The sequence below is a fragment of the Pleurodeles waltl genome, chromosome 11 (assembly GCF_031143425.1).
Source record: "Pleurodeles waltl isolate 20211129_DDA chromosome 11, aPleWal1.hap1.20221129, whole genome shotgun sequence".
In the NCBI taxonomy this organism is placed as follows: Eukaryota; Metazoa; Chordata; class Amphibia; order Caudata; family Salamandridae; genus Pleurodeles; species Pleurodeles waltl.
In genome coordinates, this window is record NC_090450.1 from 69039222 (window position 1) to 69062475 (window position 23254).

The 23254-nt window shown below is 41.2% G+C and overlaps 2 protein-coding genes across 2 annotated transcripts in view; one reads left to right on the plus strand and one right to left on the minus strand.

Moving 5' to 3' along the window:
• MRPL47 (mitochondrial ribosomal protein L47) overlaps positions 1–14590 on the minus strand; it is a 31973-nt gene extending 17383 nt beyond the window's left edge. The window contains exon 1 of the mRNA XM_069213082.1: positions 14433–14590. Coding sequence (XP_069069183.1) covers positions 14433–14536 — 104 coding nt within the window. The 5' untranslated portion in view covers positions 14537–14590. The remainder of the gene's footprint in view (positions 1–14432) is intronic.
• Positions 14591–14859: 269 nt separating this feature from the next.
• Positions 14860–23254, plus strand: part of NDUFB5 (NADH:ubiquinone oxidoreductase subunit B5) — a 47131-nt gene continuing 38736 nt past the window's right edge. Inside the window, exon 1 of the mRNA XM_069213084.1 lies at positions 14860–15059. Coding sequence (XP_069069185.1) covers positions 14942–15059 — 118 coding nt within the window. The 5' untranslated portion in view covers positions 14860–14941. The remainder of the gene's footprint in view (positions 15060–23254) is intronic.

Below are 23254 nucleotides of genomic sequence, written 5' to 3' on the forward strand. Positions count from 1 at the left end.
CACCAGTTTTCTCATTAGCTTACGCAACTGAAAACTGTTCATGTTGTGGTCCAATAACCTATGAGGGAAGTTCGATGGACAATTCTCCCATTGCTAATGGAAAACGAAGTATAAAAAGGCTACGTTTTGGTTGTTCAGCTAAGACTTTTTTTTAATACAATGGTCTGCAAAGGTCAGCTGAATGCCCTACCGATGAACTCCGAACACCAACTGCATGAAGGATGTCCTCATTGCTCATTTAAGAAGAGGCATGAGAGAATCAGAAAGCTTTGAATTATATAGTAAATCGTCATGGAATAACATAAGGCTTTTATTAGCTTTTCATAAAATGTCTACCTATTCACATTTCTAAAACTCAGCTGTGTGAATGTTTTACATATTTTAACAATAGCCTTGCATCATTTTTATCTAGCTTAGTGTCAAATTAATATGTGTAAAATATAGATTTGTGGAGATCTTTATTGGAACAAAACTTACCAAGCAGTGTTTAAGGCAGTATCCAGAATGATCCATCCTAGTGCAGGGGTGTAGAATTTAATAAAATATCTACTTGTCCATAGAACATGTTCCTTCATAAAACTACTTGTCCTGTAAAAACAAAATCTACTTGTCCCTTTGGTGCCATGTAGAGTTGCAACAAATTATGGCAGCAATCTCATTATATAAGAGATCTGCTAATAGCCTTTCTGATTATGCCAGGGAATACTAGCAATTTCCTTATTTTGCCACCTTCTTCAGATCTATATACTTGGGCTGGAGGCAGCAGGAAACAAGGGTTCCAGGGTTGTTGGAGCGTCCTTATGAGTCTGTGAAAACCTACTAACATGCATGTTTTATGGATTTTCCCAAGCTCTTCTCTAATCTTTTCACATACTAGGAATGATTTGATATTTTCTCCTGACAAGGGCAGAAATAAAACCTTTCCCAGGGTGGGGAAAAAAGTGGTTGTAGGGAAAGAGAACCTAAAAAACACTCAATATATTTTCGAATCTACACATGTATCTTTGCTCATTCTACAATAAATTCACAAATATGAACTAGGAGTATGAATTCCTGGTCTACTTCTGTAAATTCTTGTGACTTCATGAAATATGTAAATTTGCACTAATACAGTCCCCTAATTACTGTCTGGCGTTATCCCAAACTTTTATTTTTAGTAAAATTCTCTCTCTCTAGCCATCTGTTGGCTGCCTTCACTGTGACTGATAGCAATTTGCTTTTTCACAAGGAGCATATCGGCACACAAAGTAGCTTTGTTCAGGGCCAAAAACTACAGTCACAATGTGTGCTTTTTGATATCAAACAATATTTTTGCATTTTACCAACGACTGTTACAATGGTGAAGGGCCGCACATCCCATAGCAATAAACTTTTTCAAAAGTCACTGATTTTCCATTATGAATATATTTTTTTTAATACTAGCATGCATCAAAACATTTACTGAATGATGCTTCAAGGAAATAGTACCAAAAATGTCACAATATTTTAGAAAAACGTTTTTTCCCCTAGTTGCATTTTTTGTGACTATTTTATTTTGAAAACAAAGAATCATCACTCTTGCTTTCAAGCTTCTGAAAATATTTGCATCCAACCAGAGAGCATTCTGGGAACATTACACGAAGCCTCATATTGCTAAACTTTGCGAACGTGTGTACACATTTTGTTTACTGGAACCACTGGCAGTAGTGCAGTCTGAGCTTACAACATGTATTTAGAGCACTCACTCTAATAATAAAGGCTTCACATTAATGAAACATAAGCATAAGCACATGGACAGAAATATTACCAGAACTGCAGACAATTAATTCCCTTCCCTATACTGTGGTACTGTGCACTGGCAGCCAAAGGGTGTGTGCTACAGGGGTTGGGCCTACTTGTTCCAAGGACAAAATCAAAATCAAAACTTGCTGTCCTTGACCCCAAACAATATATCCTGAGCATCGAGCTATAGGAATTCCACGCTCCTGTAGTAAACTACACTCACTGGAAATTTGGTGAAAATTTAGTTTATTTTGCTAAACTGAGGATCCAAAAACCTAAATGCTTGGTTCTGAAGTCCAAGGGAAATCTAAGAGGGCAAAAAAATAATTCAGCTCACTAGAGTATGAAGAATTTATCATAACCAGGTTCAGCAAAATTCTTTACCATGTGTGCACGAATTTACTGGAGTTTTGCCATTTTATGTATTTGCCCCTGTTCCACTTATTACTTTAATTTCCAAAACACTAATGTAGCCTCCTCTTTATCTTGTCCAATTCTTATATCATACACTTTAGAAATTGAGTAACAGGCATAAAGATAAGGGAAAGAAATAGGGATTAATAAAAACGTTCTCCAATAATGATAGTTGACTCACAGGAGAAGTACTCTGGCCAGATGTATTAATCTTAAACTTAGAGTGAGTTGAACTTATAAAGCAGGTGAAATCAGATTGCATGCTTTACAAAACGGGTCACTAAAAGAAAGGGAGTTTGCTGTGTTTTCCTACTGGGATCAGTTCAGTCCGATTATACAATTAAAAGACACTATGCTGTAGCAAGCATATACAGACCGTGTTGTTGAAATTGTCATCATAAATGCTGTCATTGCCTTTTGTTTCCTCAACAATGGGGATGGACATCGGGAAAAGCGAGGGAGAGTGGAAGGAATGCTATATAGTATCTCCTGCAAGAGGCCTGGCAATGACCCTCAAAGTGAGGAATGGGGTTGTTTCTACCCACCTTTGAAGATACGGGCAACCTTCTACATCTAAAATCTGCAATAGAAGTATTAGTCAAAGCTGAGAGTTTATGTTTCTATAGCTAGTGTTTCCTTGGCTTTGAACCCTCTCTGAGTACAGTCAACACCTTCATTTTCTCCTCTGTGAGATCTTTAGATTGCTGCAACGGTGCTGCAACCTTTAGAGAGATGCTCCAATAGCAAAGAGAACGTACATATGAAATGCCCATAAAAATCTGCCATCTGAAACTCCCCCCAAAAACGGAGCTTATAGCAAGAAGCAGTATAACTGAAAGAAGAAGAACTTTAGGTATCCATGGAGAAACTGCTAAATTAATCATATCTCAGGATACAAACAAGATATTTTCCCGTGTATACATCTATTGCATGTGACCCATAAAGAGTTATCTGCCAATCACTAACACACAACACATTCCGTTTGATGTCATCATGAATAAAGAGATAACATGCACTGCACGGGATACCACTCAGGACAAGATATAACATTTTCCATCCTTCCAATAAAGGACAACGACAACACAAAATATCAAACACACTTCCCGTCAACTGAAATAATACAAGTGAAGGTCTGAAATGCAAAGGTACACACTGGGGTAGAGCACTGAGTATTGTACTAGTTTCACTTCTCCAAAAGCTTCAAAAATGTATTTAGCATACAAGGGATGCCAGTCTGAAAATCAGATTTCAAATTATGACACACTAGAGTTGTTCACGTCACAAATGAAGAGCTATGAATTCCAATGGCACAGGAAAGGAATACGTGTACCCCTAGAAATGTACTGCTTTTTCAGGAAAGATACCATGCTAAACCTCAAAATTACCTTTTGTGTACACATAACCATATATTACACCTCGGTATAAATGTGACAAACTCATCTTTTACGAAAACTGACTCAGCCACACAGCTCAACTTCACACACACACATCAAAATGAATTCTATCACATCTATGTTTTGACAGTAATCATCAGTCTTTCAATTTATTAATGATGATAGTAACTATACCAAAGGGCACATTTTATTCCCTGAAAGAAACAGGACATGTTCTACTTCTAAATTAGAACCCCCTTTCACTTGAGCTCATTCAGCAAACAATGATGCATACCAGAAACTACACATATTCTGTGGACTTTGGAACAATATTTTCAGTGACCAATGTTCTGCAACTTCTAACATTCTAAAACTAGAATGATCTGGTCACCATCCAATACACCTGTGACTGCCACTACCACCATTATTTGCATAATCTGCTTTGTCCCGTCCAGGAGCACTAGCATATTCAGCCACATCTTCCATCGCAGCCTTGTGTTGTAATGCATCTCGAGGTATTTCAATAATGCTAGCCTCGAGACGAACGTGTTATAGAATGTTGTAATGGGCGTTCTCTCTCGCGGCAGTTGCTTGCTGGCTGGGAGAGAGGAAGCACCACGATTGAGAAGCACCTTTGCAATAAATGTGTTTTACGCGCACTACGAGCTGAGCCTCTGCATCATCACTTCATTTTGGCGACGAGCTGTTGTCAGCAAGAAACAACGCTCAACGTGGATGCTTGGGACCCACTGTTTCCAGATTAAACGTAACCTGTTAAATCGACACTATCAGCGATATCCAGTCACCATGCACACGCTCTTCTAATGCTGCCTATGTTCAAAGCAAACAAGCTCTATCGCCAAGCAACATATACGTCACACACACGTTTTCTGACGTTATCGGCGGCAATCTTGGAGGGTCGGGAAAGCTCTTATTGAACAATATGGCAATTACACGAAAGAGGAACGTGATATCGAGGATGATCAGGTCTCAGCAATTTGTTTACTCTGACATCGACGGATTCATTATTGTGCCTTCTGCGGTGATAGGCACACCTTGATCTTCAAAATAAAAACAACGGATTGACTACGTTTGTCATTGTGCCTCCTGCAGTGATGGGCACACCTTGAACTTAAAAATAAAAACGTTAATGAAATACAGTGACAGTAAATAACTTGGAACTTTAACCTGATGTGTTAAAAAAAAAAAACACATGGATAACTCAGCTACAGCAGTCAATTCCCCACCTCTGTTTTTAGTGCAACCTGGAAGTCCACCAATAGAGTGGGAGGAGTGGATAGATATGTTTGATAATTATCTTGAAGCTTTAGACGGTTCAGAATTCTCTACTAATAGAAAAAGGGCTATTCTACTTAGTTCCTTGGGAAAAGAGGGACATCATGTGTTCAAATATTTGCCAAAGGCCGTTGATCAATCTGGGCAACCTATTGATGATGTATTTATAGAAGCGAGGAATAGATTGGGATTGAGGTTTGCTAAAACTGAAAATTTTGTCATGCGAAGATTTAAGTTTTACACACAGCCCCAAAAAGAAGGTTAATCCGTGGATAAATTTGTTACTCGGTTGAGAGAGCTTTCAGTTAAGTGTAGATTTGGGGCAATGACCGAGGAATTAATCCGAGATCAGCTTATTGTACAATGTAGAAGTAGGAAAATGCAGGAAAGGTTGTGGGCAGCAAAGGACCCCAAGTTGAAGGACGCCATAGAGATTGCAAAGGTTGTTGAAGAGTCTGAGTTTTGTATGAAACAGATGGAAAGGAGAGAGGCTAGATGTTCTGAGGAAATATCATCGATTGAGGGTGACGTAGCTGTCACTACTAGATCGTCATGGGGAAGGTACAATAATGGCTTTCCCGGTATCAGTAGGGCTAATAATAAAATATGTACCAAGTGCGGTAGTAAGTATCACACTTCTGAATCGAAAACATTTTTGCCATAGGGAAAGAGAGTCGAAGATGCGGGCGTAAGGGATATTTTGCAAGGGTCTGCAAAGAGAAGGAACAGGTTAAAGGGAAAGTGGCTATGGTAGTTGATGAGGTAGGAGGCACGTTCAAGTGTGATAAAGTTGAGAGAGTTTTGTGTGTGTCTGAGTATGACAGTGTTGAGGTGGGTGTGAGGAGAATGCAAAGGCCTAAAGCAGAATTTATCATAAAGAATATGCTGGTAGAACTAATGGTAGATTCTGGTTCCTTGTACACCATCATTCCTAAAAATCTGTTCCTTTGGAAGTGGCCTTCAGCTAGATTGTTACCTAAAGATATTAATCCTGGTGGTTATCAGGGTGAACAGATCGATATTGTTGGTTTTATGCTCACTGAGATAGTATTCAAAGGAAGAAAGGTTGTAGGCAAGGTCTATGTGCCTGAGTCTGACCCCCCTATTTTAGGTTGGCAACATCAGTATGATCTTCGCAACGTCATTAATCTGTGCGCTCCTAGTAACGTCACAGTTATTGATGATGTTTCTTTAACTGATATTCTGTGTGGAGCAAAGGATGTATTTAGGGAAAAAATGGGTGAATTGAAAGGCTATGTGCATGAGATCAAATTGAAACAGGGAGCTATTCCTGTACGACAAGGTCAGGAAAGTGCGAGTGTCGGTCAGAGGAGAGGTTAAAGAACCTTTCAATTAAATGTTGGACAGTGGTGTTATCGAACCTGTGGAGGCCTCAGAGTGGCTGTCGCCTGTTATTTCTAAGAAAGATGGAAAATTAAGGTTTTGTGTTGATTTGAGGGGGTTGAATCAAACTATTGTAACAGACAACTTTCCTTTGCCAAACATTAGCGAGTTAATCATTTTGATTAAAGGTGCTAAGTATTTCTCTAAGTTAGATCTTAAACATGCGTACCATCAAATAAGCCTCCATCAGGCATCTAAAGCTCTCACGGCGTTTATCACTATGGAAGAGACATATCAGTTTACTCGCATGCCTTTCGGCTTGGCATCTGCTGCGAGCGTTTTTCAGAGAATGTTGAATCACATTTTCAAGGGGTTAGATAATGTAATGTTTTTCCAAGACAATATTCTTGTTTTTGGGGATACTATAGCAAATCATAATGTCACCTTGAAAATGTTGTTGGATAGATTGTCGGCGTATGGACTGATATTACGACAGGAAAAATGTCAGTTCTTGGTGAAGGATGTGGAATATCTTGGTCACTCCTTGTCTGAGGATGCAATTAAACCGAAAAAAGACCTGTTAAACGCTATTAGGTCTGCACCTGCTCCAAAGGATAAAGAGCAACGGTGACCTTTTTTGGGCTTAATTGAATACTACTCCAAGTTTGTGAAGAACTTTGCCAGCAAAACAGAAAGCTTAAAAGGTACTTTTACGTAAAGGAGCGAATTTTGTGTGGGATGTGGCACAACAACGTTTTCAACTGATAAAAGAGGCGGTGTGTAATGCTGACATTTTAACGTCTTTTGATACCAAGAAGAAAACGGTTATAACTGTTGATGCAAGTGCTGTAGGTAATGGTGCTGTCATGTCTCAGATGCATGGCTCCATTGAGAAAAGCGTTGCCTTCGCTTCACGGACCTTGACAGCTACTGAGAGACATTATGCGGCCATTGAGCGTGAGACGTTAGCTGCACCGTGGGGTGTGGAATATTTCCGCACGTATCTTTGGGGCAGTAGTATCACCCTGCGTATTGACCACAAGCCTTTACTAAAGATTTTTTCACCTGGTGGAACTGGCAAAGGATCAGCAAGACTGGCCAGATTGGCTTCACGCTTGCAGGAATATAACTACAATATTGAGTACATTCCGGGTTCGAAGAATGTACAGGCTGATTGCCTTTCACGTCTAGCTCTTGATTGGCAATCGGTGGATGAGTATAATGTGTTAGAGAGTGAACAAGAAGGAGCAGTTGCATCTGTGCTTGAAGTCACTCATTGGAGTAGAGGGATTGTGAACAAGAGTGACTGGAATTTGGCAATGGAGGATGATAATATGTGTAGAAGAATGTTATAGACCTTATTAAAAAAAAAGGTGGAGGAGAGACAGCACTCTTCTGGTTTCGGTACCGCCTTACAGTAAAGTATTCGATGAGCTATTAGAAAATAAGGGTAGGATGGTTTTGCGTGGTGATAAAATTCTCCCACCAGCGAGGGTACGGAAAACTTTGTTTGACATTGCTCATGAGGGACACTTGGGACAGACATTAACTAAAAGAAGGCTTAGGATGGAGTTTTGGTAGCCTGGCATGGACGAGGATGTTGTAAGATGGGTTGAGAAGTGTGCTGAGTGCATACAGAGTGAAAAGCGTTTGAAAGTTGGAGTACAGTCCGATGGGGGTAGTATAACTGATCCGGGCAGGCCATGGCATAGCGTTTGCTTGGATTTTATTGGACCCTTGTCAGGAAGAGGTAGAAATTTTGCACTTGTTATGGTTGATGTTCATTCTAAATGGTTAATTGTCAGATTTATGACTGGGGTCACAACGTCTGCAACCATAAACGTTTTGAGGGAAATTTTCACTGAGGAAGGTTTTCCTGAAGTTCTGATCACTGACAATGGCACACAATTGACGTCTAGTGAAATGAGGGATTTCTTAGAGTCATGTGGGGTAAAACATGCACGTACAGCTCTATATAATCCTCGTGCTAATGGAATTGTGGAACGAGCTAATCGTATGATTAAGGGTGGGTTACAGTTTGCAACAGTCAATAGTTTAGACGTGCAGCTAGTAATTTCAGAACTTGTTTGGGCGTATCGTACCACAGAGAACTTAATTACTGGTAGGATACAGTTTGTGGTTATGAAAGGTATGAAACCCATTTGTAGAATAAAACCATTGTGGATGGAGAAATTGATAGCGGTGTGATGTATCCAATGATGATCCTGCAGATAAAACTGAGTGTAATGATTTGAGAATTAAACCGGGTTATTTGTGAAAGTTAAAATCAGGGAGAGTAAAGAGAGGTTTGTGCAAATTTTTAGGACCTTTCAGGGTTCAGGAAGTTCACAAGTGGCATGTATTGCTCTTAAATGGACAACGCTGGAATTTAAGGAGGGTTGCGAAGTTTGCTTCTGAATGGAATGAGGGGAATTGTGCTAGGTGTGATGACTGTAGTGGTTATATGTTGATGAGAGATGAAGATGTAGTACTTCCTTGTGTAACTCGTGGTGGTGTAAGTGGTCAGGCAAGTGGCGTGAGTGGTCAGGGAAGTGGTGATACCAATTCAGGTTTTGGTTTCAATGCTACAGGTGTAACTCCTAATTTTGTGAGTGCTAGAACTCCTAGACTCAGGAGACCACCTGCATTTTTGAATGATTATGTATCATAATTTTGTAAATGTCTATCTATTTTTGGTGAGTTTTCTTCATTCCATGTTTTCCTCTATTGTTCTCCTTTTCTTCCTCTCTGTATCGAATAATTTATTGTTAATTCCTCTATGTTTATTATATTCTATTGTTTCTGTTCATGTATTATTAACGGACAGTGATGTGTTGTAATGCGTCTCGAGGTATTTCAATAATGCTAGCCTCGAGACGAACGTGTTGCAGAATGTTGTAATGGGCGTTCTCTCTCCCGCCAGTTGCTTGCTGACTGGGAGAGAGGAAGCACCACGATTGAGAAGCACCTTTGCAAAAAATGTGTTTTACGCGCACTACGAGCTGAGCCTCTGCATCATCACTTCACCTTACTATCCCAATAGTGCTTTATTTGATGCCACACCCAACACTGCTGCGTAATCTTACTGCCACACCCAGGGTCTGACATCTTGCAAAGGGCTACAAAAAACATTGGTTTGAGACCATCACTCTTTTCTAACTACGGAATACCAGTCCAGCTGTAACAAGACTATCTTCATCACCGTCTACGTTGTGTAGGTCAGTCTTTTTAAGTAACTATTATGAACAAGTTATTCAGTAGGAATTCAATGAATGCCATATTCTCCTGCTACATCCCTCAATCTTACTTAACCTCTACTTGCATTTTACTCAAAAAACCCATATGCGATTTCAAAATGCTGGTCCTTGGACCTTCTTGGAACACTAAATTGAAACTTGCTTCCTGACAACCTGCGAGCAATCACCTTCATTCAAAATATTAAGACTGGACTAAAAATCCACCAACCCAGTTTGTTGCAAAACATGGCAGATTACCTTATAGTCTCCTTCCCCAAACGCCTCAAATCACACCCACCACACACAAACACACAATGCCCTGCCCACTAGCCTAACAGATCAGGGCAGGACATTTATTGTAAATTAGGTTTGTGTTACTCTCTGTTTCCCCACTCACCACTGCACCATGAATACCCTCCTGATACGTTAACTTACGCACCATGGTGATTAAGCACACTTAGTGTTGCTGTCACCAATAAAGTTTGTGTTTTTAAAAAATATATTTGTTATTGTAGTTTTCAGTAAGACAAACACCAACCAATACAGCATGGTCATACAACAAGGCTAATAGAATCATATTTGGTCTTAGAAACTATCTATGAAACACCAAGACAACAGTTTATAGTATAGAACATCTAAGCACCACATACCAGAGGACCATTAACAGAACAAGAATCTTAACGGGCAGGTGTCCCTTCCCCGGACGTCTGAGTGGATGACTGTGCAGCATCTTCCTCCAACCCAAAGTAGCCCCGCCACCAACCCCATCTTACTGAACTTTCGAGGGCATCCCCTGCTACGATATGTCACCTTTTGTGCTGCATATGGCAATCCATCCCTCGTTGCCATTCTGTTTTGTGGGCGTTTCTTTCTGACCCCAGAATCTGGCTATGTCCCTCTTGGCCACCACCAGAGCTATGAAGCAGAAAATGAGTTTGGAGATTGTATATTTACATCACTTGGAATTCCCAAAAGAGCAAATCGTGGTTGTATTGGGAGTGGGACTCCCAACATATCCGAGAGTTCCCGGAGAATTGCGCACTAATATCTTTTTATATGCGGGCAATCCCAGATCGTGTGCATTAAACCAATAACTTTCCTGGTAGAAATGCTCTAACCATTTAATAAAGTTAAAAAGTTCAAATCCATTGCCTGAAAAAACTGACTAGAAAAAAATGAGCAAGCAACAAACACAAAACATATAGATTAATAGCTTTTTTTAGAATGTAAACAAATCGTGGTCATAGATTTTCAAACATTGTTTTCAGCCACTTCCATTTAATAAGTAGCTATTGGCGAGCTGTTGATAAACTCTCCACTCGAGTGGAACGTTTGATAAAACTCCTGCTTTCAATGGCTGGCCGCAACACCATCCTAAAAAATGGTGGTCCTCCTCATGTTCCTTTACCTTTTTAGGGTTGAGCCTGTGTTGCACGCGCTCGCGCATGAGTATCGCAGCGAGACGCTTTAGGGTTTAGAAATGGGCTCGGAGCCCTGTCGACGTCACTTCAGTGTTTTTCATTGGTTAGTGGGCTTGCCTATAACATCTGCTTGCTTTCATTAGTCGAAGGCATGCATACGTCATGCCTTTTCCGGTGGTTAGCCCTCCTCGAGCGCATCGACCAAGTACAGAAAACATGCAAGGCTCGCTGTTTTCTGTCCGGCTCGTGGACTACCTTTTCTCTAATTTACTAGCGCGATTTCGCTTGGAAGAAGTCGAGCGCTTTACATAGTTAAATGCACTTTTTCGGCTTACGTACATAAATGCACTTTTGCCGATAGGTGAAAAGTCTGGTTAGGAGTTTATAACGCTATCAGCTCGAACATGAGCAAACGCGAGACCCGTTGCATTGCAAATGCTTGTTATTAACATGCCATTGCCCTTGACGCAGGACTCCTCCCCCCCCCCCACTTCTAGGACATCTTCGACGATTATTATGGGCCAGCCACCAGCCCCGCATCCGCTGGAACACACTGACCCTCACCTACAAGCACAGCGGATTTGGGGTCGCCGACCCGCTGCTTTATTACTTGGCCGCACAATGCCAGTATACATACTGTTAATACCATGCGGCTGCACAAATTCCCTATCTCAAGCCTAAGAGAAACCAGGTTGGCGATCTCCCACTTCCTTCTATAATTCCATAGGGGATCCACATAGATTTCCACAACTAACTGCGCATGGCAAAAACTCTGCCGCATCCTGGGGGGAGGTCTCCTTTATTCTCCAAACATACCAATAATCGCAATACCTGGCTTCCCTCTCACTCAGGAGAAGCTGGTTCAACAATTCCTTCGCAACCATGAACTACATAGGGTGGGAAATGTCTTCCAAGATGGCCATATTCTTTCTCACTCAGACACTGTTCAACTCCATAATGACTCACACACAGGCCATTTCTTGCTCCGTCATCTTGATCACACACTACACTCGAAAGTGCCCTCCTATCCATTGGCCCTGGATGACTTCAGACTTTTGACACTACTCATCTCTGACAGTTGATTTCTAGACTCTACTGTGCCTGTCTCGCCTTGGAACCAGACTCTACTAAGTGGGCATGGGAAGCAGACCTGGGTTTCGACCTTTCTTATAAAATCTGTTCACACTGCTGCTCCCAAATCAAGCTGTTTCAATCAACCACAAACAAATTCTTACATTTTAAATTTCTCCACCGGGCCTAGACAATGCCCAAGGACTTAGCATGCATTGATCACACACATACATCCCATTGCCCCAAATACCATACCACGGATGCTCACTTCACCCATCTCACCTGGACGTACCCTCTGGTCAGCCATTACTGTACCAACGTCTTCTTCCTTCTCTCTGCCATGATTGACATCACTCTCACACCCACTCCCCTAATGGCTTTATTGGGGTACACAAACGACTTACCACCACATAACCATTGATTCACATCCATTGCCCTACTTGTGAAGCGGGAGATAGCACTTCATTGGGGCAGCAGACATACACCCAAGGATTCTGCCTGGCTGAAGAACATGTCAAGGTGTGAAAAGGTTAGCGAGGACTATGCCAAAATGCAGCCTCATACCTCTTGACCCAGAGATATATGGCCCCCTTTATATGAATACCTCCTCTCTCTGGAACCCACCGTCACGGACAAACTGCTGCTCCACTGGCCTGCCACCCCCTCCTCCCCTGTTCCTTATTGTCCTCCTACATGCATGGAATACCAAACGACTCCACAGCTGATACCACTATACTCCCATGTGTTAGGAAAACGTTTCTCATAGCTTCGCTGGTTCTACAAGATGCCCTGCGTCTATTATGTACTCTTCCTAATGGGAACTAATGTACGATGTGTTTCTCGTTAGTGCTTGTCATGTACGAAAATTGAAGTATCTTTTACCCATGAGCTTCTCAGTATATTTCTTTTATTTGAAATCTCTTAAAGCAAAAAAAAAAAAAAAACAGAGATAAAACAGGTAGCTATTTCTATCACACTTAGACCCCGCTCTGTCTTTGCATGCCTCCCAATGTTAGAAATGCAAAATAAATAAGGGTCAAAGAATGGTCAAACTGAGCTCAAATGAACACATTTTTCAACTAGCCTTCACGCATTGGTTTGGAGTGTTATTTTTGTTTAAGAAAACAACAGTGCACATTGTTTCAAATAAGTAATTGGAGCTTCTGAAGAGGGACGTATGACCCTGCACCCAACAGTACAAAGTTGACACCTCTGAGTTCTGATAGCAGGGTCCATGACGTGCGCTGTAGAAGCAGTAATTTGATTTCCCAATAAATATTTTATTCCACACTGCCCGGGCAGGAAGAAAGGGCACGGTATGGGGGGATAGAAGGGGCAAGAAGCTTGCCAAACCTTTTGAAATAGGGATGTCAGTGTATGGTGGTCAGGAATTAAATGCTATTGTGCTCTGCAGATTAAAACTCTTCTCTTCCAAAGACATTTTTATCAATAGCACTCCTCACCAATGCTCCCCACCAGGTGACCATGACTATTACATGACACCCTTGACAGTTATAATGGCATTTTGCTCCAACTCTGTAAATATGTAATATATATTTATGTTACAATAATCGCTTTAACATTTCCAATATGTAATTTGTTAGGATTATTTAATTTGTAAATATACAACTCTCACCATGAGTAATTGTAGTGTTGCAAAATGCAGTCACCGATGAGTCTGTAGGTCAGTTTTATTTAATTGCACTACAACTCCCCATGAGCTGCAATGAACCGACCGCTAGGTGCACTGGTTACAACTTACCTAGTGTCAGAACTGTGCATCTGCGGGTGCTCCATCCCAGAACCTGCATTATGTATACCTTAACAACATATATCACATACCACAGTAACCGTAGTAGCTATACGTATTGCTACCTACTACCATGTTACTCAATATTTCCCATGTAACGTTCTTTCTTTCATTCACTATAAAGCTCTCGGACACCTCTGAATAACGTCCGTGCTATATAAAAACGCATAAATAAATATGCTAACCATATTTACCTACAAAACGTGCAATTATGGTCTCTAGCTGAAATAATGTATTAAGGGAAAAGGCAAATAACAATTGCCTGTCTCTGTTGTCTCTTATGCCCCTGCTCAAACTTTCTCTTAGCTTCGCATGCCGACACACTGCAGCATATTTTTTGCCGGTGTTACAACTCATTACCGAAGATAATGCGTTAATAGTATGCGTCAAAGAAAAAAAGGTCTGTTTGTAAAATTTGCAGCTCGTATGTTCGTGGCGCTGCCACCCAGTTAGATAACTGCATCAGGCACCTTAACCCACTAAGCTACGTTGTCAGTAGGGGAAGAGGAAGGTCCGGTGATATTCACTGGTTCGAAACGGGCAGGGAGAGACGACTTAATAGTACGTAACTGGTGGAAAGTGAGGAACGAGGGTGGGTCGCTCTAGGCTCCATGACAATAGGGGTGACATAAGGGTGCACATCGCCTTTCTGTACTTCCACGGTTACGGTGTGTCTTGAGCATAGTTTAATATTATATTCTCCTACCCAGGATCCACGCATAAGCCCCGGGCTCTTGCGCCCCAGCTTCGCAGGGCAGTTATCATCCGTTTACACATCGTCCCTGCCATACCCACGGAGGTCGCCGCCATGTTAGGGGTGTGAGCAATGGACAGGCACCCATAATTCCATCTGCTTTGAAATCACTTCCGTCAACAAATAAACTACAACCTCCGGGTACAATAATGTCCGTATGAAAGGAATAGAGACACAAACACACTTGTGGATATACAAGTTCTACTATCTGCGTATAGCAGTTCATTAAAGCTTACACTGAAAACGTATCTGATATTGTACGTCACACACTTTTAAAGGCGAGTACTTTATCTTTGCCCTGAATAAAGATGGCGGAGGCGAACGTCTAGTTGGCATGGAAGTAGAGGTAGGACCTCCCCAAAAACGCTTTCTTTGCGCCTGTAACAAAGATGGCGGTGGCGAGTCTTTTCGATGCGGTTTACCTTTAACCCAGAACGCCGCGCGGCTGCCCCTGAACCAAGATGGCGGGGATGAGCCTACTTAGGGCAGCTTTTGGGGTCGCTGCCAGGCTAAACCCCTTGAAAAATGCTGCAACCCGGGGAAATCTGCTGGGTCGGAGCGGATCAAAGCTACCCATCGGTATGAGAATTTCAAGAATGAGTGTACAGTTGTTTCCTTGCACATTGACTAGTTTCACCGGCAAATGACCTTGCTGGGGACAGCATTGACTGACCGTGCCCGCCCACCCCCACTTTACAATAACATCTTTGATGGCTTGACAGGCGCAGTGGTAAATGTACTACGATTTATATTATTCAGGTCAAGCGTCCTTGACAGTAGAATGGCACCATCAACATATTTTTCAACTCAAGCTCGGAAGTGAGCCTGAAGAGATGCGGTCTGGATTTACATCGTTTATCCTAGAATACCACTACCCCAATTGATAATTTAGGTTTTTTTCTAAATATTGAAATGGGTAAATTGATGCATCAGGTAGCTCACAGCCTATCAATTTCGCGACAAGGATTATTTTAACAAGCTGCTTGATTGTTTTCTCAACCAGGAGTTTGTTGCCCACCGAGGGTGAAATCAGATGGTGCCGTATTTAAGGTGAAGGTGGCGTACCTCATTTGTACCCCTCCGGTTTCTTCTTCTCTTCCTTCATCAAGAGTTACTTCAAGGCATGTTTTCTGTGCTAGTGTTTGGAATCTTTCAGGTTGTTCATCCTAGGCTCTTGTATGATGCTGCGTGAAGTTTCATGATTGTTGCAGTTTCATGATCCGAGGGGGCTTGAGTGTATTGAGGGGGGGTCACAGTGAAGAAATACCAAACTCTAAGAGGTCCAGCTGTGACAAAGTTTGTCGTTTATTGCTACATCAGACCCACAACCTTTGGGGCGTCTAACAAGCTTGCACTGCTGCATACTACATTGGTGCTACCGAAGCGATCCGGAGTATGCAGCAGTTTGTGAGCTGTGCTTTGCATTGCCTATTAACTATAGAAAATATCCAGTTTTTCGGGAGCATTTTGCGATGCATCCCGAGGTTGGCTTAACAGAGAGATCGAGAATGCAGTAATGCTTTATATTTATGCAGAATGTTATTAGAGACAATATTGACTTCTGAGACGTCTGAGCTCCCAGCTGTTATGATATGGAAGAACCCTCGTGGTGGGCGTCCCCTTAGTGGAAAGGGCCCTGTCAGGTTGCCTATTATCCACGCATGCCTTATTCAGCCTAATAATGATTATATCCTGCTCATCAGGTTCAGGAAAGGTTTAAAAATATACTTTGGTTAATGCAGTGCTTCCAAGAACATTTTACGGCCCTTGAGGTCTTCCTCCAAGCTTCAATTTCTCCAGATCATCTTGATGGCCTGTTCATTAGTGATGACCCATTTCTCCACCTCTGTCAAGTATTTCAAATGCAGCTCTTCAGGCTGAGCCTTTATTTTAGCCAGTGCATTTTTCTTCCATACGCACCAACGTGTCTGCATTTTTCATATGATTTTTTAGTCGCGTAAATGGAGATTTCTGGTAGGCAGGACTTTTTTTATCTTGGCGCACTGGACTCATCTGTCAGTGCCTCAGTCCCTCAATGTTCCTAGCTATTGGCAGTTTATTAGCAAGTGAAAAAAACTCACTGCCGATCATTGCAAGGGATTGTTCTGCATTAGTCAAGTCTTGAGTTCTCAGGACCCCAGCAGCTCTGTGGCAGAATTGGTTATGAAAAAGGAGAATCTTTCTCAGGGGTTTAATTTGACGGAATGTTTTGACCACTGCTCCCATTTGCTAACTTATGCTAAGGCTGGCATCCTTTATCACTCTGTGGCATCTCATACTTCACTAAGAGAAAGTGTTATTTAGAAGGTAGCAGGGTCTAGTACCAAAAGTTCAGTTCTTGAGGAATTGTTTTGTTTTTCATCCATACTTGAATCTTGGTGAGGGAGCTCATTCCCGTTGATTGATCAGCCTTTTACTTTGTTAGATCCCCATTTCGTCCTTGTGGCAATGGAAGATCAGGGGGCAGGAGCGGAACAGCTCCATTAATGTGTAATATAGATGTTAAAGGAGTAGCATAACGGAGATCCTTGTGGTATTCAGGTGACCTTATGTGCAGTGGTGTTGAAGTGACACAATAAGCTGACTGAAGGACTTTTTATTGAATTTCAGGGTGGCGCTTTGAAGAATTTAATTCTTTAACATCTAAACTTTAGTACACATCGATTTCCATTTATATCATTGCTGGACTTGTGACTCTTCAGAAAAGCTTTCAGATATAATCCATTTTCTGTTAGCTGTAAATAATGGTATAGGAATCAGAATTTCCTCTTTTATACAGTGGAACAGTGAATGCATGTAGGCGCATATATAAATTAGCACCAAAAAATTAAGACAGTTAAAAAGTTGTATGGTCTTTTCCATTAATCATGCTCCCTTGTTCACTTTTAAGCTCGTTGGATCATTGACTCTTTCTGCTGTTTCACTTTTATTACTGTGCTCTGTTGTCCCTATGCACACTTCCATTGCAGGCCTTGAAAAATCCACTTGTCCACTCACTATGGCGAGTCATGTTTTGACAGGTTGAGCTATTTTTAGAACCTACTTGCCCCTGCTGGTGAGTTGAGAAAGAACAGGTGTTTAACTAGAGGTCAGTCATATGTCCTTTGAGGTCCACTTCTTTGTCCTGGGTAGAAGAGACAGAGCATGGCAAACCTTCTAGGCCCAGGGGTGTGGAATTTATTAAAATATCTACTTGTCCAGGGGACAGGTTGCTTCTCAAATCTACTTGTCCTGTAAAAAGATCTACTTGTCCCTTTGGTGCCATGTAGTGTGGCGACAAATTATGGCAGCAATTAATAGCCTCTCTGATTATGCCAGGGCTACTACCATAGTAGGGCTTGAATACTTGGAGTTTCAATCCCTACTGTAGAAATTTCCTTATTTTGCCACCTTTCTGCAGATCTGCATACTGGGGCTGGAGGAAGCAGTAAGCAATAGTTCCAGGGCTGGAATGCCTTTGAGTCTGCAAACCTACTAACCTGCATGTTTTAAAGATTTTTACCAGCTTCTCTCTAATATTTTCCCATAATAAGAAAGGTTGGACATTTACTCCTGACAATGGCAGAATTAGAACTTCTTCCAGGGTTGGGAAGAAAGTGGCTGGAGGGAAAATGAACTTGCAAATGCTCAATAGATTTTCACATGAGCAAATCTACACATCGTATTTACCCACGCTAAAATACAGTTCACAAATATTTTATAGGGGTACGACATATACCATGGGTGCACTTTTGTGACTTTCTTTAAGAATTTGGGGCCACAAGTAGGTAGGTTCAGATTTGTGACCTGCAAATTGCGAGTCGCAAATCCGAATGTAGGATGGTGTCCTTGACACCATCTGTGATTCGCAAGGGCTTCGCAAATGCCCACATCATGAATAATCATGAGGTGGGTCGCAATTTGCGACCCCCTCACGAATGGTGGCCTGCTGGAGACAGCAGACCACCATGTCTGTGACTGCTTTTCAATAAAGCAGTTTTTTTTGTAATGCAGCCCGTTTTCCTTAAAGGAAAACGAGATGCATAACAAAAACGAAAAATGAAACGTTTTCGTTTCATTTTTTCAGAGCAGGCAGTGGTCCACAGGACACTGCTTGCTCTGAATTTTTTTTTACAGTGACATTCACAATGGGAAAGGGGTCCCATGGGGATCCCTTCCCTTTTGCGAAAGTGTTAGCACCCATTTGAAATGGGTGCAAACTACGATTGGTTTGCGCCCGCGTTCGCGGTCACAAAACAATCCTACATTGCACTGCGAGTTGCAATTAGGAAGGGAACACCTCTTACTAATTGCGAGTCGCAAACCCGTTTTGTGATTCGGTAACCAGGTTACTGAATCGCAAAACTGGGTTTGTGCATCGCAATGTGCTTTTGCAAACAGCGAAAGTCGCTGTTTGCGACATGCAAAAAGCTACCTACATGTGGGTCTTGGTCCCTAATTAGGTCTGGTGTTAACAAAGACATTTTGTTTTTATTAAACTTCTATTTCTCTCTCTTTTGGCTGGCTTTACTGTGAGTGATCGCATTCTGCTCTTCCACAAGGAGCATATTGCCACACAAAGTAGTTTTGTTCAGTGTCAGGAACTACAGTGGCAATCAGTGACGTAACGAAACTGGAGGGTGCCCCTTTGCAAAGAACATGGAGGAGCACCCTCTCCAGACTCACTCAGGGCAGGGTGCTGACGGGGCCCCTTGGAGGGCGGCTGCGGGGCCTTTGTTATGCCGCTGGTGGCAACGTGTGCTTTAAGAGTTCAAAAACTTTTTGGGGGGGTTTTGCCAAAGTTTGTTACAATGTTGAGGGCCTGGTAGCTGCCACAACAATAAAGTGTTACAAAAGCCATGTCAAAACAAGACACGCATTGATAAAACTAAAAGACTTATAAAAATATGTCCGATCAGTTGGCTTTGTCAGTGTTTGTTTATTTTCATGCTTCCCATAATAGTGTTGAAAATGGTTACACTGATTTTCCATTAGAAATATTTTTGGGAAATACTAGCATGCCTCAACACATTTTACTAAATGACACTTCATTTGCATATAATCAGAGAGCATTCTGGGAGCATTATACTTAGCCTCTTAGCCTAAACTTTTCAAACATGTGTGTACACGTTTTATTTTTTTGTACTGGAACCAACGTCAGTAGTGAAGTGTGATCTTAAAACATTTATTTACAGCACGCACCCTAATAATGAAGGCTTTCAAATAATGAACCATAAATACAAGTTCGCTCAGCATTATCCTTTGGAAACACATTATCTCAACTGTAGAGAGTTCAACTCTCTGTAAACAGGCAGCCAAAGGGTTTGTGCTGCAGGGGGTTGGGCCTACTTGTCCCAAGGACAAAGTAAACATAAAAACTTGTTGCCCTTGACCCCAAACAAGATGTCCCCGAGGACCCCCACTGAATCACTACTGGAAGCCAGGGACCTCCAAGCAATTTGTAAGATTTAAATTTCAAACATTAAAACTGCAATTTGAAAACAAATACACAAACAAGTACACACCAAACAAATACTGTAATTACCAAAGATATAATTATTTTATATTGCAGAAATATGCAAAAAATCGAAACATTTTAATGGGAAAGTAGGTACTGCATCTCGCCAATATTTGGTTTTGTTTAGGAAAACTGAATCCTTAATTCAGATTCTACATTTTCCAAGCAATTTCTCTTTTTATTTTTTTTGGTACATATTTTTATTTTTTTTGGTACATAAGATCTGATAAAGCTTTTTCATATAAATATGTGGTGGGGAAAAGGAGGTAAAACCATAAGGGCCGCATCTCTCCATAGCCTCTCTGTCACATGTTTAATTTGTTTTATATCACCTCTCATACCAGTGTAGGGTGTCGGATCACTTTACAGGGGACTACAAGGTGTAGGGTTCACTTGTCATCCATACTGGTAGGCATTTTCTAAGAGTGCTCGGCCTGTAGAAGAACAAACTAAGAATTCAGAACATAACACTGTGGTTAGCTTTGACTTTAATATTGAGAATGCATTTCTACGCAAGCAAACTTTTTAAAGCAACGTAAGGATAATGAAAGTCTGGTGAAAAAAACATAACTTTAATTTGTGCCATGTTGTTTGCATGCAGCTTTTTGATGGCAGTTCATAGCTCGCTGTGCTACATTACGATTGTAACTTATGAACTGCATAGTAACAAAAGATTCTCTGTGACTGAAGCAATACCCCACTATGCTGTGCACACATAATACTGTTTTTTTTTTTTTTTACTTGATACACTTTCTTTGCAGCAGACATATTAACCATTTGCGCTGCCCTAGATGCGTCAAAACTGCCACTAGACAAAACTCCCATCTCTTTAGCAGGTACATCAATCACCAGCGTTGTCTCAATGCTTTTATTTTTACCTGAAGGCTGTTGGATGTACTAGGAACTTTGCAGTGCTTTTAAAACTGCTGCACAAATAAAGTAATAAATAAAAAAACACACAGCAAGTGGCCCCAGCTGGAGAAGTGCCTTCTTGCCAGTCCTGGCCTGTGGACCCCTGGGAATGTGTCACGGACCACTGGAGGTCTGCGAACCACATTTTGGGAACTGCTGTTCTAGCCTCTTCTTAGGTCTCAGATAGCAGGTTCAGTCTTTTTGTGATATTCCACTGGTTCAGGTGTGTTCTGAAGTGGGTGCATGGAGATGCCACATTTATGCCTTTTTAAATAACAAGAGAACTTGCGAGTCATCAAGGACTTTAGGTGAACATTATATTACTTCAAAAATAGTTTGTAGACATACACAGTAATTAATGTTTTTCAACCAAATGGTAAATCTATTTATAATTATTACAAAGGCTTTTTCAACAAACATAAACAAGGACGGAGTGGATGTAGGTGAAAAATGTGCTCGGTGATGTCTCATGGGTGAGATGTGAGAATGTGATCGGTGTGTATCTTAAAAACAAGGATAGCACGGCCCATTGATCAATTTTATCCAAAGTAGGAAGAGTCTGCGATTAAACTCCACATTTCAGTAACAAAAACAATACCAGGCTCATCATCGGGATTCTTGGCTTAAATGAGCCTGAGGCTAAAGTAAATTAGACAGAAGAAATGAGTAAGACCAGAATTAAAGATGAATCAAGAAAGTAGCATAAGGTACAAGATACATCAAAAGACATCGCAGATTAAAAAAATAAAAAAAAAGGTCTTTGACAGAACTGAAAAGACCAGAGCGGAGACAATAAGTGAGACCTAAGAGTGACACGGGGTCTGAGTGGTGGAATACATGCGGTAGTCAAACACGGCTCACCTCTGGAAAGGAATACACAGCAAGTCTACATTAATTGTCGAGGGTTCACAGGACGTGTAATCTAGGGAAGAACTGGAATGAAGAAATATGTCTCAGTAGCTCGTTGAAACAATTACAATGGAAGGAGAATTGAGCGTCTAATTTCCTGAATCTTTCTGTATCCCTGGGTGGGTCCAGCTGTCTTCAAGGCGAACAAGCATAAAGTGGGCAAGCTCCTGTGACCGAAGAATATATGGTCGAGGACAATTGGTTGGCCGAAAATGATCAGGGCTCCAAATACAGTTTTTAACTTCGAGTATTTTACTCTTTACTACTGGAAGTTGGTTGTAAAATTATTCTTTAAGAAGTAAAACAATAAAATGAATGACTATTTTAATTAGGTAAACAAAAGTAAAAATATTCTTTGCACCTGGAAATTCACTTGTATGAAAAGATTTATTTTTCCTATTAAAGCACCTCTTCTGGTACAGCCGAACAGTAGTAGAACACCTTTTTGTAAAATTTAGCACTCATGTCTTTTATTTGGAAATAATCACAGGGCAGTACAGTCTGGTCGTCCGCTTATTTTGTGTTTTTCTGTTGTGAGTATTGGATGATGCTATGGAGTAAAACAAGTTGGTATCCTGTTTTCTGCTGGGCTACATAAGAGCGAAAATCCGCGACAGTAAATGTTGTTGTGTTCCTTTTTTCAATTGTACTTTGGGAGCTTCCATCCTTTAAAGATTTTATAGTGATCTAAGGTAGAATAAGAGGGATTGAGGGAGAAGTTGGGAGCTGGGGCAGATGTGTAAGCACTCCGCACATAACAAGTAACAGCCTTTTTTAATTCCTCCAATAAACTTTCTAAAAAGCATTTGTGCTCCTACAGCATATTTACAAATTTGGTAATGAGGATGCACATGATACTACTCAAGTTTTTGGTAGGTGCCCAAGTAAAAAAAAAAAAAAACAAAAAAAAAATGCTTGTCATTTATTTCATATTACTGCTTTATACATAGTATTTGCATTTGATTGAGTAGTTTGATAACATGGGAGTAAGCCAACCAGGTAATAGAGAGCAGAGAAAATTAATCTGGAGTTGCTGGTATATTGCTCTGCTACTTCTGCTCTCTGCTGGAAATACATGTCTAGAGATAGCACTACCTGCACCAACGTTGATGAAAAACTACAGCAACTTTGAAGTAAGCGTACTGCATTTACCAGGATGCAATGGGGTGAACTGTGCTGGGAAGAGAGGCTGCATGCTCTCTCTACCCCTTGTGTCCAAAAGGCTACTTTGAGCCAGTGAGGTGACAAGCTCACCTGGGATGCGCCTGTGGAGTGGTACAGTGACTTGTGAGGACTTGGGCAGCATACCAGCAGTCCCAGATGACGTTTCTCTGCTCTCTCTTACTACTACTGCCTACCAATTAAGGACTAAACCCAGAAACATGTGACTAGAGATAACAACACTACCTGCACCCATTTTGGTGAAAAATGACAGCAACTTTGAAGTAAGCGCACT